Source organism: Saimiri boliviensis, chromosome 11, assembly GCF_048565385.1.
Source record: "Saimiri boliviensis isolate mSaiBol1 chromosome 11, mSaiBol1.pri, whole genome shotgun sequence".
Classification (NCBI taxonomy): domain Eukaryota; kingdom Metazoa; phylum Chordata; class Mammalia; order Primates; family Cebidae; genus Saimiri; species Saimiri boliviensis.
Genome location: NC_133459.1, coordinates 73,040,112 through 73,055,971, shown reverse-complemented (window position 1 = coordinate 73,055,971; position 15,860 = coordinate 73,040,112). Strand labels below are relative to the sequence as shown.

The following is a 15,860-nucleotide window of genomic DNA, read 5'->3' as shown; positions in this document are numbered from 1 at the left end:
ATGCAGTATTATAACCTTCATTATATAGTATTAATTTTCCCATTTCACAATGAACATTTTTTTCTTCATTTAGAAAAGTAAATAAAGAAAAAATGTTGTAATTTTTAAAAGTCATTCTTGAGAATTAATTTCTAGACAGCTGTTCATACAGAATTATATCTTGGAAGAAACCTTACATTTAAACTATAAAGAGATCACACAGAGAAAACGTTGTATCTCATCTAAATATAATTTCAGAAACTGAAGATCGGAGAAAAGAAATAGTTTTAGGCGGAATTAGATTTGGTTTATTTATGACACCAGAATGGTCAATTCTTCTGAATAACATGGTTTATCATGGTATCCAAACCCTTAGAATTTTATGGGTATATAACTAGGGATCAGTCTATGGTAAATGGGTAAAAGCATAACAAAAGCTTGATTTTTCTCCCCTATAATGATTTTACTTCATCTAACCATTCCCACCAAACAAGGGCTTTGTCATAAGTCATCTTGTATTTCATACTTCATACCTATGCACAGCAAAAAAAAGTTTCCCTGTTTATAATGCCTCAAACTTTCACTCCCCAAAGTGGAAATATTACTTAAAATTAACTTTTGTCTACTGAATTCCTAAAAAGGGTAAGCATGCTTATTTAATACAAATTATACCTCAAACATGAAAGCACCCTCATTTTGAAATCTATTAAATAAGAAAAACTTGGCTTCATTAAATAAAACTGAACAGGAAAAAGCCTATTACAGAAGTCTCTTTGCATAATAATTTCTTGAAGCATCTACTAAGAAAAAGCTTCATAGCATACCTGAAATAATCAAGTTTGCAGAAAATGTCTTTGTCTTTAATATAGCAGCTGGTGTGCCTTCCTAGGGAGGTTCTGCAAACACTGCAGGAGAGACACCGGACATGCCAGCATAGGTCATTCACCTGCGAAGGGAGGAGAAGCCACTGTAATACTATATTTAAGAAAAGTATTCATTGGCTTTGTGTATTGGGCAAGTTGAAAAACTGGCCCTGAATATATTAACACATGCTCTGAATGTTTTCATCCCAAACATGTCATTTTTGTAAACATGCATCTGAATATATTCTCTTTTAGACCTCAACCAAAAAATTATACTAATATATGCCACATCTTGTGTTTATACATATTTTTTATTCCTTTGAAGAATTCAGATTGCTTTTTCTTTCTTTCTTAAATGGAATCTTCATGAACACAGGCAACGTTTTGGTCACTTTAAAGTCTTACATATATTTTACCAAGTTCTTCCCACCATGAAACCTCGTAGTTAAAGAGGACAAAACACATACTACTCAACCTATTTTTTGGCTAAACCATTATAAACTGTATACCCACTAAACAGCAATAAAGAAAGTGAAAAAGCAGCTTTGTAAGACAGTCACCCTTACAAGACAGAAATTACTAAGATAAATTTAAATGTTGATGTAGCAGAAGCCCTGGCTTTCTTCTAACATTAAACAGCTGTACAGAAACAATAGTAGATACTAAAGTATATTGGTAAAACTGCTTACTGATTTTGCTACAGGAGAAAAAAATAAATTTGACCATAAATGGTTCTAAAAAAGCACCCACACATTGTTTTTCACTTCTACTTCAAGTAGTAAAACATAAGATGGTGTTTAATAAGGCCAGTATTTTATACTTTCTAAATAATAATAAGAAACATTGTTAATTCAGGGAATGTCATAATTACTCTCACTTTAAACTGTTGCCATCATATTAGAAGCACTACAACTTTAGCCCTGGAGTATGAAGATGTGTATTAGATAGAACTGGCCTGCATACAATGCAGGCTCCCAAAGTTTGCTCTTGTTAAGTGGACACAAGAACTTGATTTATGCTTAATTAAATTTCATGTAAAAGAACAGTAACCAATTACACCCTAAAAATGGATCCAATGATTAAAATAGGAAAGTAAATAACTGTGAGAGATGACTTTTGCATGACTATTTCATAATAAAGACTATGTGCCAAATGATTTTATCAAATTAGAACTACTGTCCAACATGTTTTTCTGTGATATAACATATAAAAGGTGCTTCAAAGCCAAAAGTTTTACTGACTTCTAATTACAGTTTTGTGTCTCTTTCCAAAGCATTAATGAGTCTCATTTTGATGACATTTAAAAAGTTTTGGTCTTCCTTTACAAGAACTTAGAACTTACATGCTCACTATAGACAGTATTTAAAATAAGAAACAAATCCAAGAAAACTGGAATAAATAATATTAACAATGTTGAATACTGTTTTGGAAGAAGTTGTTTCCTTGTATTTTTTTTCCTAAAATGGGACCAACTAGTATAAAGTTTAGAAAAACAGGCTTCCTTTAGAATTCCACTGTTTAGGGCTTTCTGTATTTCAGTCTTACCTAGGATTTTGTTTTGTTTTGTTTTTAAAGCAAGGCTTTAGGACAAGAGCCATGGCCCCTCTCTTACTCCCTCCTGAAGCCAGACCTGGTTACCACCTTTTCTCAAAGTTTACTTTCCTCCTAAAATGTCCCTTTATCTTCCAGTTCTTTGCCAGGGAGTAAACTAAGGTGAAGAGAAGAGATTCTGGAGACTAAACCTACTATTGATCTAATCTGTGTATGTCTAAACATATAACCAAGCCAGAGAAAACACCTGAAGGACAGAGTACTGAAGTATCTATCATATGAGGCAATAGAGGCATCCAATTCCTGTCATACTTTTATAACTCCATTTTACTTGCCTCACAAGATGGTGTTTTTCTATATTAGCTACACCTTCAAATAATATACTAGGTTTAACTTTTTTTTTTTTTTAATCAGTGACTCAAGTTAAATTCAAACTTATCTGCAGGAAGTACTCAAAATGGAAAAATAGTTAATAATTCAGTTTTTGTTAATCACATAGCATCAAACTTTAGTTAAAACTTACACACTAAAGAATACAAGATGTGGTAGAATAACACTGTACATGGAAGACTTCATTGAGAGGACTCCTGCCCTATTACAAAGGAAAGCTTTATTTAAGTCACTAAGGTAAGTTGGATTTTTATGCAATACAAATATATATATATAAATATATACAAGATTAACACTAGAAACTACTATTTCAGAGGGTGTGTTAAATGTCACATCATCATAACCCTTCTATGTCTTCTCTGCTGTAAAGAGTTAGAATCTTCATAGATCTACTTAGAAACATTCTTACAAATTACACTAATTATTGAGAGGGCTCATTAAAAATAAGAAGCTAGTTTTAACCCAAAAGATGATTTTGCAATATCCAAAGGCTCAGTTTTAGCAACATTGAAAGTGGAATCTTAAGAATGCAGATATAAAGAGAAAGCCAATGTTAATTTGCAAGCTTTAAGAATCAACCACCAAGGCAGATGAATTTGGTCATTTTTAAATCTTTTTACCAAAACTTCTTTTGGCATTTTCTCTAGGTTTTATCTATAGGGTAGTACTCCCATTTTACAGACTAAGCAGCTTTATATGTTGAGGTAGAAATGTAAAGAAACCCACTAACACGATTGTTGAACACATACTCTCCATAATTAATCCTTTTGGAAACCTAAGCCGGGTGGGGAGAGAATAGAAAGTGAACTGGTTTGCTACTAATTCAGTGTAGGAGAGACCATTATTTTAAACAGTGGTTTTAAAACGTTATTTAAGTTGAAACCCCATGATATTCTGATTAAGACACATGGGACCATGATCCTGTCTGCAGTGAGGTGGATAACTATGGCCTGCCAAAATTTCTATTCCAAAATTCCCCCACAATATTTTAAGAGAAAAGTAAAACAAATTAAGACAATCAGCTTTCAAACCACCACTTTCAAACACTTCTTCCCAGTCTGTGTGTGTGTCTAACTTTACATCAATTTCCATTTTTTCCCCAAGCACTGGAGAGTACATAAAAACAGCATTTGAGTGCCCTAACAGTATTAAACTTTAATAAGAGGAAGGTATTGAAATGGTTTTTACTTAAATGCTCGTATAAACGTTTACTTTGTAAAAGCCTCAGGTAACTGTAAAAAACATAGGACTATATTTTTAAAATTTGTCCATAAAAGACCCTTTAAGCTACTTTAAAGTTACTCTCACCAAAAGAGGAACTGCAAAGGGGAATCAGTTAATACATACCGTCGTAAAATTTTTCTAAGCAGGCACGGGCGTGGGCGTTACTGAGGTGGAGAGACCACAGTCAGTTTAGAGGGAACAAAGATGTTTAAGAAAGGAATGATCCGGGGCTGGGTAAAGAAAAGCAGGTTTCCGTCTCAGAATGGACAAGAGCTTTTACACTTCCCTTCCACTACAAGTGGGTAGCTGACTCCAGCACATCCACACGCATCCGGTGCGTCCAGACCAGGATGTGTCACACACAAGCTGTTTTGCAACGACAAGGAAGAGTCTGGGGTTTCTTCTCACTTTATCCCACTGGATGAGTTGCCCTAAACTGGTCTGATTTTCCGCGAAAGCCTACAACCTCCATCCAGAACTTGAACGGAAAGGTTGGTAGGAGGAACATTTCTCTTCTCAGAGCTCCCGCTACCCCCGCACCCTTTGGGCCTCGCGCCTGAGGCCCTGTCGTACCTTGAGAAGGTATTTGTCCACGATCTCCAGGCCGCAACTGTTGCACACACACTTGCCAGGGGGACAGCCGGAGCCCGAGGCCATGGACCGGGGCGAGGACGACGGGGACAGTTGGGCCGAGGAGGAGCAAGAGTCCTCGTCCCCCGCTCCCTCGGGGCTCACCTGCAGGAAGCCGCCAGGCGCAGGAGGTTCTAGACCCCGCCTTCCCTTCGCATCCCATCTACCCAAAGGGGCACCCCACCGCCTCCCCTCCCTTCCCCCTGGCCACCCCACCCCCAGCTTCTTCAGGTTACGATTCTCGCCCTCTTCCCCGAGTCGAAGCTCTGGCCACGCACCCGCCGGGTCTGCCGACCCCTGACCTCTTCGGACCCCGGGAGTCTTGCGGCCCTGCCCTCCTCGTGGGCCAACTAAGCTTCCCACCCTACTCCACCCCACCCCGCCTCGCCCCGCCCCGTCCTCCGTCCTGCGTCCTCAGTCCGCTCCCTGAGGGGCCAGCTGGGCCGTGGAAGGAGCGCGGGGACCGCCGCCCCTAGTCCTGCGCGGCCTCCCCAGGGCCAGTCTTGCCAGCACCCGAGCCCCTCCGCACTCACCAGTCCCTCTTCTCCGGCGCTTTTCTGAGTCCTCCCTGCCGCCAGGGCTGTAGTCCGCCGGCACTCCTCCGACATGAGCTCCTGGCACTGCGGGGTAGGAGAGGGAGAAAGTATGGAAAAACAGATCAAAAGTTCCGAGTGTGCCGCGCGCCCCAGCCTCCGCGCGGGGAGCGAGCTAATGAAGGCCCTCTGCGCGCGGGGCAGCGCGTGCAGCCGTCACGGCGCCAGATCCCGGGCGCCGCGGGCCGGCTGGCGAGCAGCCTCCCTCGCCGGCCGCTGGCGGCCGCTACCCGAGCGCCAGTGGCTTGCCCCGCACGCTGCGGCGCTTCCCGGGCTCCGGGTCCCTGGCGCTCACCCCGGCTTGTCGGTTCACCGCCCCCCCGCCGGGGATAACAAGTTAATAGCAATCATCCACGCACAAAGCGCTTTCTTTCCAGACGTCAATCATCGCGGAGCGGGGAACACCGGGCTAAAGGGGGTGCGGGGCGGGAGGAGGTGGAGTGGGAGAGAAGAAAAGAGGATTGAGGAGGGGGTGGGGGAAGAAACTTGATTTCCTTAATAACCTGAATTAAAAGAGCAAGACACATATATATTTTTAAAAGGGGCTTTTTGAATAGGATAGCCCAAAAGGTGAAGAGGTTTAATAGGATACTTGAAAGCTAATTACAGCGGGATTTAAGAAGCCTGGTGTTTGTTCCGATCACAATTTGAATGAAAATGCTTCAGATTAAACCGAGCCAGCAGCTCTTTCGTAAACTTACAGCAATTAGAGTCGCGAGTGATTTACACTCGTTTCTTTAAGGTGTAAATTGCCACTTATGGCTCAGTAAGTCAACATTTGAGCTACTAAAGGGTTATTTTTAACCAGCGCAAAAAGCGGGTCGAATAATGGAAAATATCCAGCTGAATTCAATTTGTGCCATTAAAAGAACTCACCCAACCTCCGTCAAAACGTTTTAAAGAAACAACGCGCATTATTCAAGTGTTTCCAAGTCTTTGCTGGAGTTTTGTTCTTAAACCGAAACGCAGCGTCTGTGGTCTTAGACCGCTTTCGTTTCCAAAAACGCCAGCTCGGGAGCAATTGGGTTCCCCGAACTCGAACGGCTCACACTTCTACTTTTCTGACTCTTTGCCTCCCTTCCTTCCTCCCTCTGGAAGCACCAGGCAAGATACCATCCTGGGGGCCTCCCGGACCCTCTGGCGAGACCCTCCCTTTCTGGGGTGCGCTCCCTACGGTGGACCCAGCGTGGCTGCACTGAGGCCGCGTCCTCGCACACAAAGGGTGTTTAAGCAGAACAGCTCCGTGTTCTCCGGGAGTCCCCAACTGACTTCGGAGCAAAGAGAAAGTCAGGGGCGCCCTGCGCGGGTCCCGCTGAGGCCCTCAGACAGGCGCAGATGATTTCAAACTTAAAGCACCAGACACCCACAGGTAGTGCTTCCAGAGTGAGGTTCCAGAGTGCTTGTCGGGTTCCCCAATATACTCAGACAAACCGCGTGACTCGTTTTGTGCCCTGCGGTTTACTTTTGGCATTTTAGGTAAAATGCCGCTCCCGGCCAGCCCTGGGATCCCGGAGGCCTTTCTGGAGCTCCGCAGCGGGAGGTGAGCCTCAGGGCTGGCTAACGTCCCCGGACAGCCGAGCGAAACCAGTCGGCTCTCCGGTTCCACCCGACAGCCGCCCGGTCCTCCCGACCCACTCTCCCGGACCGCCATGATCACCACAGCAAATAGAACAAAAGCACGACACACACAGACCTGAGAGCGCCTTAGGCTCAAGGCTTCATCTCCCAAATTACAGTCTCCATGTCTCAGGTTAAGTGAGCTTTTGGGGAGGGAGGGCAAATGATTACTGACTAACGCTACTAGGTAATAAAAAAAAATTGCCAGGTCTGAAGATGAGGCCGTTATAGGTAGTTTCTGAACCTCGTTTAGGAACCCAAACAACTCGAGTTTCATGGACACTGATATTCAACTGGTTTGGCCAAGCGTCGGCTCGCTCACCTTTTCAGGGGGAACTGCCAGCTCCGGCACGTCCTTTTCTTCTAGTTTACACACAAACATCTGATCGGTCTTCCAATACATGGCACTGCTAGGACTGCTTACCACATACCAACTCCAGAGGGTCAGAGGCTGTCCGTTTCTGTTGATGTCCCTCCTCCCCCGCCCCGGTGCACTAATAAAAGCTGATGCCGAGGAAGATAGTGCTACAAATGTGTCTTCGTCCAAAGAGGCCGCTGTGGCCTGACCACTTTCTGATGAATCGTTCTTAAAATTCCTTTCTCAACTTCACTGAGCTCTGTCCCTCCAGGAAAAGAGGAAAAAAAAAAAAAAAAAAAAAAAAAAAAAAAGTTTTGTTTTCCAGAGGGTGGAACCTAACATAAAGGGAGGGGGCGTGTAGGGGAAAGTCTTTTCCTGGAGAAATAGCCTCACCTCTTTAAGAAAAACCCGCCTTCTTTACATGTTAAGATGTTTATCAGGACACACCAACTGACTTCAGGTTTAGTACTAAAGAAAAAAAAATTGGGGATGGCCTGTTAACTTGACTTCAAAAAAATCTGCTGCCTGCATTTGCCATGACTTAAATTCTCGCTCCCCAACCAAAACCTAAACAAAGATTCAGGTTACATCTCTTTCTGCCGCAAGCAGAAGGGGAAGTGGAGGTCTGGGTGACTTGAATGTTTTAGTCATTCTCTTGAAACCCGCAGCTCTCCGGTCTAGCCGAGGAACGCCACCGCTCCTGGCAGTCTAGGGGCTGACTTACCTAGCAGTTGGCGCTCCCTTTGCGAAAAGTTTTCTCATTAAGATAAAGAAGGAACATCTGAGCAACACAAAAGCTTATGATTTGCGACTAGATTTGAAATCATGGCTACAAGAAAGACAAAAGTATGTCGCTAATGAGTATTGCTCTTTCATCTCCTAGACAAAATTTAAGCCCTAGTATCAGCCTTCTGCTGCCTCAAGTTCTGACTGCGGGTGGGGGAGCGGCGGAGGGAGGTACTCAGGGTACGGCAATTTTGATTAAGATTGGAAGGTGTGCTTGTTTAAATAGACTCTTGACAGCATAAGCTTTATTTCATTATTTAGTGTATAAGGACAAATTTGGTTAAAATATTATTTTTAAATGATTTTTTTTTCATTTAACAAAACTAAAACTTCTGAAACTAACAAGATCTAGGAGTCTATTTCTTAGACGCCTTTAACAAAATCATAGGATTTTGTTTAAGTAGATGGAAATATATATGTAACACACACACGCTAACACACATACACACCTATCTTATCTCCCTGCCTCATTTGTCTGGAAGAGAAACATCTAAAGGATCTTGCCCAGACCCCAGATTTGTTAGTAGCCGGCTAGCGGAGAAGACAGGTAGAGTTTCCTGTGTTGAAATGAGCCTGTGTAAGAGTCTGGGACCGAGTTACCACTGCAAATTTAGTTTTTCCTCCATTGTATTTTTCTCCCATAAACACTAGAGTCTTCAGAGTATTTTCCTATCGCCATTGCTTTTGTTTTCGCGCAGCTGCGCACAAGTTAATATTAGCCGTCCTCTTGCTGGTCCTCTCTGGGAGACGTCGTTTAAATTTACTGAGCGAAGAGTGGGGAACGCTATAATTAATCTGTGCCCTCTTAGAAAATTGAAAGATTGGAGTACTCTGACTTTTCAAAAAGCTAACTTGTGCGTGGGAACCAGAAAGACTTGTGTTTTTCATCAAGTGCAAAAATCGGCGTTGGGGGTGGTGGGGAAATTCACATAATGCATTTTTGAGAAATAGCATCCTTCTGAAGACGATTCTTCCGAATGGAAAGTCAGAGTCGTGCAGAACATTGGAGCCATCAAGTCGTGTATAGAGCAGGATTTCGTTGAAAGCGGAATTAAACATAAAGGTCCAGTTTGGATATTTAACGTGTGTGTGTGTGTGTGTGTGTGTGTGTGTGTGTGTGTGTGTTAGGGTTTAAAGTGAATCTGAGGTACTACCTGGCTACTATCGAGGAGAATTTATCGCGAGGGTCATTTGGAGATCCAGAGAGCGCTAGAGCTGTGTTAGGGAAGCAGGGCGGGGGTGCGGGCGTTTATGCGGTCTTTCCACCCACCCTCGCCTAATCAGGCGGCTCTCAATCAGATTTTCAAAATACTAATCTTGATCTAAGAGGGTCTATCGCTGCATAAGTGGAGAAAATGATTCATTTTTAGAAGCTTCTGTGTCGTCAGACAGGAGCAGAAGACCTGAAAGATTGGTCTGGCCTCGCTTAACTCCAGGCGCCCTGAGGGATGCTGACTGGTCCCGCGGTGCAGCTGCGCGCACCCAGTCTTGAGCTGTAAGTCTCTAGGCGGTGAGTCAATTTCTGTGTCTCCGGCGTTATAAGCCTTTGGCTAGGGGTCGAGTGTGCAAGAGGAGGGGGATGTGTTTGCTACGAATCCCAGGGCTAATTGTCCTGTCAGTCAGGGGTCCAAAGACCTTCTGACCTTTTGTCAGGGGTGGGCACACGGAGGTATAACCTCTTCATGGTGACCCTGTTCCTTGGAGGTCGCGTCACACCTCTTACCCATGCTCGTCCTTGGCTGGGGCAAAGGAAAAGTTATCTTGCTATACTTTACGGGGTGTGTGCTTGGGCTAAAAATCAGAAGAGTTTTTTGGTTGTTTGGCCTTGGTAATGAGGGTTTTTAGCTGAAACTCCAATGGATTTCGATTTTGAATGAAGACTCTGAAAAAAAAAATCATCTTGTGTGTTCGCAGGTGGGAAAGGAATCGCCTGCGTCCTGACAATTCTTACCTACTAAATTGAAAAGTTGAAAATCAGAGACCGCAGGCCCACCCAAGGTGTCTACCAACTCCCGCGGACTACAGGACTTTTTGCAAACCCAGGGGAAAGATATCGTGAGAGACTTCGGAGGGCATCCTGTCCCAGGCTGTGCCTCTCCTGCTCAAGGGAAGCCTAGAGTATATCTCCCTAAAAACCAATGGGGGAAGGGAAGGGGTCCAGATCCCATGGAGCCAAGCCTTGATTGGAGGTCTGGGGCTGGAGAGGGGGAACACCAACCCTCCCTGACCCCCACAGCTTCCACTCACCCGAAGAGCTGCCTAATTGGGCTGCGAGCAGCTGCGAAATTTGTAATCGTCTAATAAGCCTTCCACCTCGGTAATTCTTATCAAAAGGCATAAAACTGATATTTTCACACTCAGCTCGCACTGCAGGCGCCGTTTACAAACATCCTTCATCAGTGGGATGAAATTAAGCCTGCATTGCCAGAGGTCTCTGGAACTCGATATTTAAAAGCAATAGATCCGAATTAGCAAATTATAACTTTAAGTAGAGAAAGTCCCCACCAACTTGAGTATTGAACCCTTTGCCTCTGAGCTCCTCGCGGTGAGTAACCACACGTTTGAGAGAACTTAACCTGGAGGTTCCGCGGTGCTTAGGCAATCTTCGGAATCTTGGATCACCGAAACTACGCCTGCTCAGGCTCCTCGCGCCTGCCTTCTAGAGACTCGCCTGGGTCAGACTTGTGGAGACCGGCGAGAGGCACAGCTGGGGCCTGGGAGAAAATGTGGTCAAAAGAGGTGCATCCAGGACTCCCCGGCCTGCAGGCGCAGTACTAGAGCCCTGCTATTGCGGACCGGATCTTTCCCCGGCCCGTGGCCTTCGCCGTCCACCTGAAGGGCACCAGCGCCAAAGGTACAGTCAGACAGGACTGTAGGAGGCCGTGGAGGAGGGAGAGACCTTCACCACCAAAAGAAGGTGCAGATTCTGGCAGAATTCTGGGGGCGACTCCTTGGATCCCTGAAAAACTCAGCTAAAACCACTCTGAAACTGCGGATGTCACACTTGGTTCAGGGTTAGGAGATGGTGTCTTTGGATTTTTGCTCATCCCGTGTAACCATTATAAATATTAATCTGGAAAAAGAATTTAGGAGTTTGCGTCTAGAGGTTCTTCCCAAAAACTTGAGTTGCTCTGAATCTGCATAAATCCTCAGAGATGGCAGAGCTGGAAACGCGCTCACCTTGGGACTTAATGGTCCCAGACTCCTTTATAGACCTTGCCACCTACAGTTTCTGAGAGTAAGAGAGCGGCGCGTTTGTTCACGCCAGTGAGGTCGCCAAAAGCGGTCGAGGACCTCCGTCTGGGACCCACTGTTTTTTCCCCAACTGCGGGCCAAGACTGAGGTTTGATGGGCTTCCCAGCTGGGCAAGCCTACTTCTCGCTGGACACCCGAGAATTCAATCTACTGGCGTAGACACCCGGCCTTCGCCACTCACCCCGCGGCATCCCTCACTGCAGTCTGATGCGCCAGCTGGGGCCAGTTGTCTCGAGCGGTTCTGGAGAACCAATAACAGAAAGCCAAGTTCTGCGCCCGAAAGTCTGTATGAGTGACTTCTCCAGTGTTTCTTTTCAGCGAGTGAGCTAGCCCAGCTAAAGCGCCAGTAAGCTGTTCGGGCCGGTACGGAAGGAATAGGGGAAGCGTTTCCAGTTTGATAAGAGAGAGGATGGGAGAGAAAAAATTAGGAGCCACGTGGAGCCCGAAATGAAGCAAGGCAGCCTGGAAAGCTTCCCGGCTTTATGGCGCGAAACGTAAAAGTCCATTACACTGTTATTCATTGTGACATTTCCAAGCCGACAATCGCTCCTTAAGCACGCCTGTGGTTTGGAGCTGCCGGTTTTATATGCATTTTACCATTTAGAATGAGAAACAAATCAAGACCAATGGAAACTTGATTCTAACCTGTTTCTACAGAACTCTGCCCGCATAACTCCGTAAAAAACAAAGTTCAAGGTGGAGAAACAGAGAGCGAGAGAGAGAGAAAGAGAGAGAGAGAGAGAGAGAGAGAGAGAGAGAGAGAAACAGAGAGAGACAGAGAGCGAGAGAGAGACAATTCAACTCTCTATCCGCCTTCCTACACCGTGTTTCCCCTACGAGTCCTTGGCGAACTGGGCAGATATAACCGGGAGTTCGCAGATCAAGAAGGAGGATGAAACCCAGACCCCATAGTCTTCTGCTCGCCTTCCGCATCCCCATTTTCCCGTTCTCCCGTTCTCCCAGGGATCTCTGAAAGCTCAACTCGGTCAGTGTGGCAGGAAAGCCAGACTTTATCTAAGTGCAAAAACGCAGGCGCCAGATGGTGTTTCTTGGTCTTGGGGTTGGGGTGAGAGGGAGAAGTGGGGCTGTGTGAGCCTCCTATTCGCAGGCTTGGATGAGATTTTGATAAGGTTAACTCTCAGCTCAGATTGTTAGCCAGTGTGAATGAGCCCCACACAAGCCTGTGCCATCCTGCCACAACTTTGGTGTCTAAGGTTCTCCCCAGCAACACATCCACCTCCGATGTAACTCATAAAACTATACTTTTACAAAAAAGTTGGCCCAAGAATCTTGAGCCATGAATTTTAAAAAACTTAAATAACTGCTATATGCATTTCTGCTACAGGAGACTGGTTCTTGTAACTGTGGTAAAGTTTTCTTCCTTTCTTTCCTCTCCACCTTTTCCCCCTTCTTCCTTCCCTGCTTGTCTTCCTTCATGGGAGTTCAAGATTTAAGAGCTAGGCAACATGGTATTATAGTAAGAGCACAGGTTTGAAGTTAGTCAAATCTGTAATGGAATTTTGAGCAATTTAAGTTAAATTGTTAAATTTAACACTTCAGCTTTTGCATTTGTAAAATGAAGATGACATCACTTGGAAATTGTCATAAAAATCACAATGTTGAATTAACTGTTCATCTACACAGGAGGTTCTCAATTAATATAATCTTTCTCTTGCAACATCCTCCTTCTCCTCCCTAGAGAGGTCTGGATGTAGAGGAGCCACCATAGGCACAATTTCTCCAGTGAAGAGTAGATCAATGTTCTTCAGCAAGTTGACCATTTCTAGGGGTTCAGATGGTCATCGAGGCTAGATGCACCTCCCTGGGTTGCAGAGGCTCCAGAGAAGAGTGCAGCTGCCTGGAGTCACCTCTATCATGCCAACTAGATCCAAGGACACACAATGCACAACTTTTTCATCTACTTTATTGCTGGTTTATTTAAGAGTGAATCTCATGCATTTAAAAATGCTTGGCACCCTTCTGTCAGTTTGCACAACCTTCTGAATATTGTGAAAATAGCAGTAATCATAGCTGTTGCTTATTATTTGTCATGCCCCACTGACGTGGCACACAACCCTACTTCTTTAATTTGTCCAAGGCCATATTTTACCAAGCCAGGGCAGATTCAAACTCAGACATCTGATGCGAATGCCTGACTTTTAACTGCTTTGCGGTGTTTGCCCTCTTGACGGTGAGTTCAGAAATGGACATTCAGTAAATGGATTCATGACAGTTTGTTAGAGAACTGTGGACGTGGGTTGCTACTCCAGCACAAGTGGTCCAGCCACTAGCTGCTAGCCTCTTGCTTCTGCCTACTTCTGCTGAGCAGCTGGGGGGTGTCTGGGGTCCTGTAGGGAAGAGCTCCCCCTTCCCACCCCTACTCTTGCTGGGCATAGTTTAAACAGCATTGAGTGAATTGAAGTGTCAAATAAAACAGCCACAAAGGGGAAAAAGGAGAACATTTAAATCGGCGGTAAAATCTTCCTCTCTCCTTTTCCTTGCAGATTACATAATCTGATGTCTAATCATCAGCGAGTGGATCAAAACCTGGATTGAATAGACAACGACTCGATCTCCATACAGACTGTGGTCCAAAGGCATGCACTCACTTCTGGAACTTTCTTTTTTGGCCTTGACTGAAACTCCTGTTAATGTGTACAGTAGCAGAGGCTGAGCTGCGTGCCTGCCTCAGTTTGCGCAAGTGACCACTTCCTCACTCAGTAACCACTCAGAAGAAGTCTTTAGCAATAGTTTTTCAGATACACACATGAATAAAGTCAACTCCTGCAGTTCTTCCTGCAGCTCTAGGAGCACCCCAGATGCATCCGACAACTCTTTGAAAACTAGTTCAGTGCCTGGCACCGCACAATAAAAATTTCCTTTCTGAATGAGAGAAAGTATATGCTGGCAGGCACGGGGGGTTTCATGCCTTTCTCTGCTTTCTTAGTTCTAGTGCTTCCCACTTCTTTAGATTGGCCTTCTTGTCCAGTTCCTGCATCTTTCAATCCCTTGAAGAGCTGGGTAAGAAAGGGCATGGAAATTCTGACATTATAACTAGCAAGTGGCTTATTATTTGTCAAACACCCCACGTATATTGTGGCATACAACCCCACTTCTTTAATTTGCCCAAGGCCATATTTTACCAAACCAGGTCAGAATTCAAACCCAGCCATCCCACATGGAGGCCCGACTTTTAATTACTTTGCTATTTTGTCTTATAACAAAGGCTTATAAGCTTATAACCTCCAAGGGATCCTCAGGCATCATGGTTCATTTGTGTTCTTCCCTCCTGCAAGTCCTTCAGACCCCAGCATTTGCAATTAAATTGGGAATCCTACTCTGGGTGCCAAAGACACAAACTGGGTCAGAGCCTCCGTTTATACATGAGGCTGGGGGCGGGGGTGCTAGTAGGAACGTGTTGGATCAGAGAAGCCTGGGGCAAGCCTTGATTGACCGACTCTGGGTGCCCACTTGGAAATGCTGTGTATGTTGGCAAGACATTGACGTAGGTTTTGGCTTTCTTCAGGGTAAAAAGGGGACCCGAGGTGGACAATCAGAATGAGAACTGAGGTCATTTGGAGCCAGGCGCTGCTGCACACTGTCCTCTCTGGCCTGGAAAGGAGATACACCTTCGTTTACAGTCCACCGAAAGGAGGAAGAACACAACACGGAGGAGACGTGAGGGCAGTAGATGGAGTTTTAGTTCTTGAGTACGACAGATCCCACTCTGCAGCAGGTCACAGTCCTGTGCCCCGGGTGCCTCGGTAGCTGGGCCTAATCTCTCCCCAGTCACAGTCCATCCAAACAGGAACAGGTCCTTGTCCAGGACTTGGCCGGGATTCCAAAGTCCTGAAAAAGGGCTGGAAGAGGTCATGCAACCTGGAATGGATTCACCAGCGCTTGCGGTATTGAAATTACTCAGCACTGAGGGAGAAAGCACTAGGGCTTTATTCTTAAGAGTTGGTGTGTCTTCTTGGCAGACACACCAAGAAGATTTGCAAACTCAGTTATAGCTGCTATAGGCTAGAAACACAGCAAAATCTGTTTTAGAAGTGCTTGATCCCTCTTCTTTCCCTCAAATGCACCCCCACCCCTGCCACTTTCCTCAGGTGGGCCTCCTACAGGTGTTTATCATTATTAATTTCAAAGGATGTCTTTAGGCTGTGCTAACTTTCAGCAATAACACCTTGACCTGGCTAAGCTCTTTACAGTTTGCATCATCATTGCTTTTGCATCTCAAAGTTTTGGGAAGAAATAAGCAACAGTTTCTTTTGAAGATTTTAAACATAAGATGCCTTTTCAAGGTTTCTTTCTCCTCCTCTCCTTCAGTATACTTCTGCCCTGCTTCAGTAATTTTCCAGATATTGTGTGTGGTGAGGAATCTCTTGCATTAAACAACAACAAAACTAAAAAAACCAACGTGGATTAATCCATGTAAATCTGTCTTTCAAAGGTCAGGATGCAGAAAAAAAGCAGGCAGTAAACTAAGCCAGAATCCCTGCTTCTTTAAACCACCCTTCCCCGCAGGCTGAGATAACTTTTTTCCTAAAAAGACTTTGTTTTTAGGGATGAATTTGCATCCTTTTTATAAGAAGTACCGTGTATTGTTTAGCT

At 44.8% G+C, this 15,860-nt stretch overlaps 1 protein-coding gene across 1 annotated transcript in view; it reads right to left on the bottom strand.

Annotated features, from left to right (window-relative positions):
- Window positions 1-7,464, bottom strand: part of LHX8 (LIM homeobox 8) — a 32,144-nt gene extending 24,680 nt beyond the window's left edge. Inside the window, exons 1-4 of the mRNA XM_003921405.4 lie at window positions 6,918-7,464; window positions 5,171-5,257; window positions 4,581-4,742; window positions 804-925 (exon numbers count right to left, since the gene is read on the bottom strand). Coding sequence (XP_003921454.3) covers window positions 804-925; window positions 4,581-4,742; window positions 5,171-5,257; window positions 6,918-7,124 — 578 coding nt within the window. The 5' untranslated portion in view covers window positions 7,125-7,464. The remainder of the gene's footprint in view (window positions 1-803; window positions 926-4,580; window positions 4,743-5,170; window positions 5,258-6,917) is intronic.
- Between the last annotated feature and the right edge of the window lie 8,396 nt (window positions 7,465-15,860).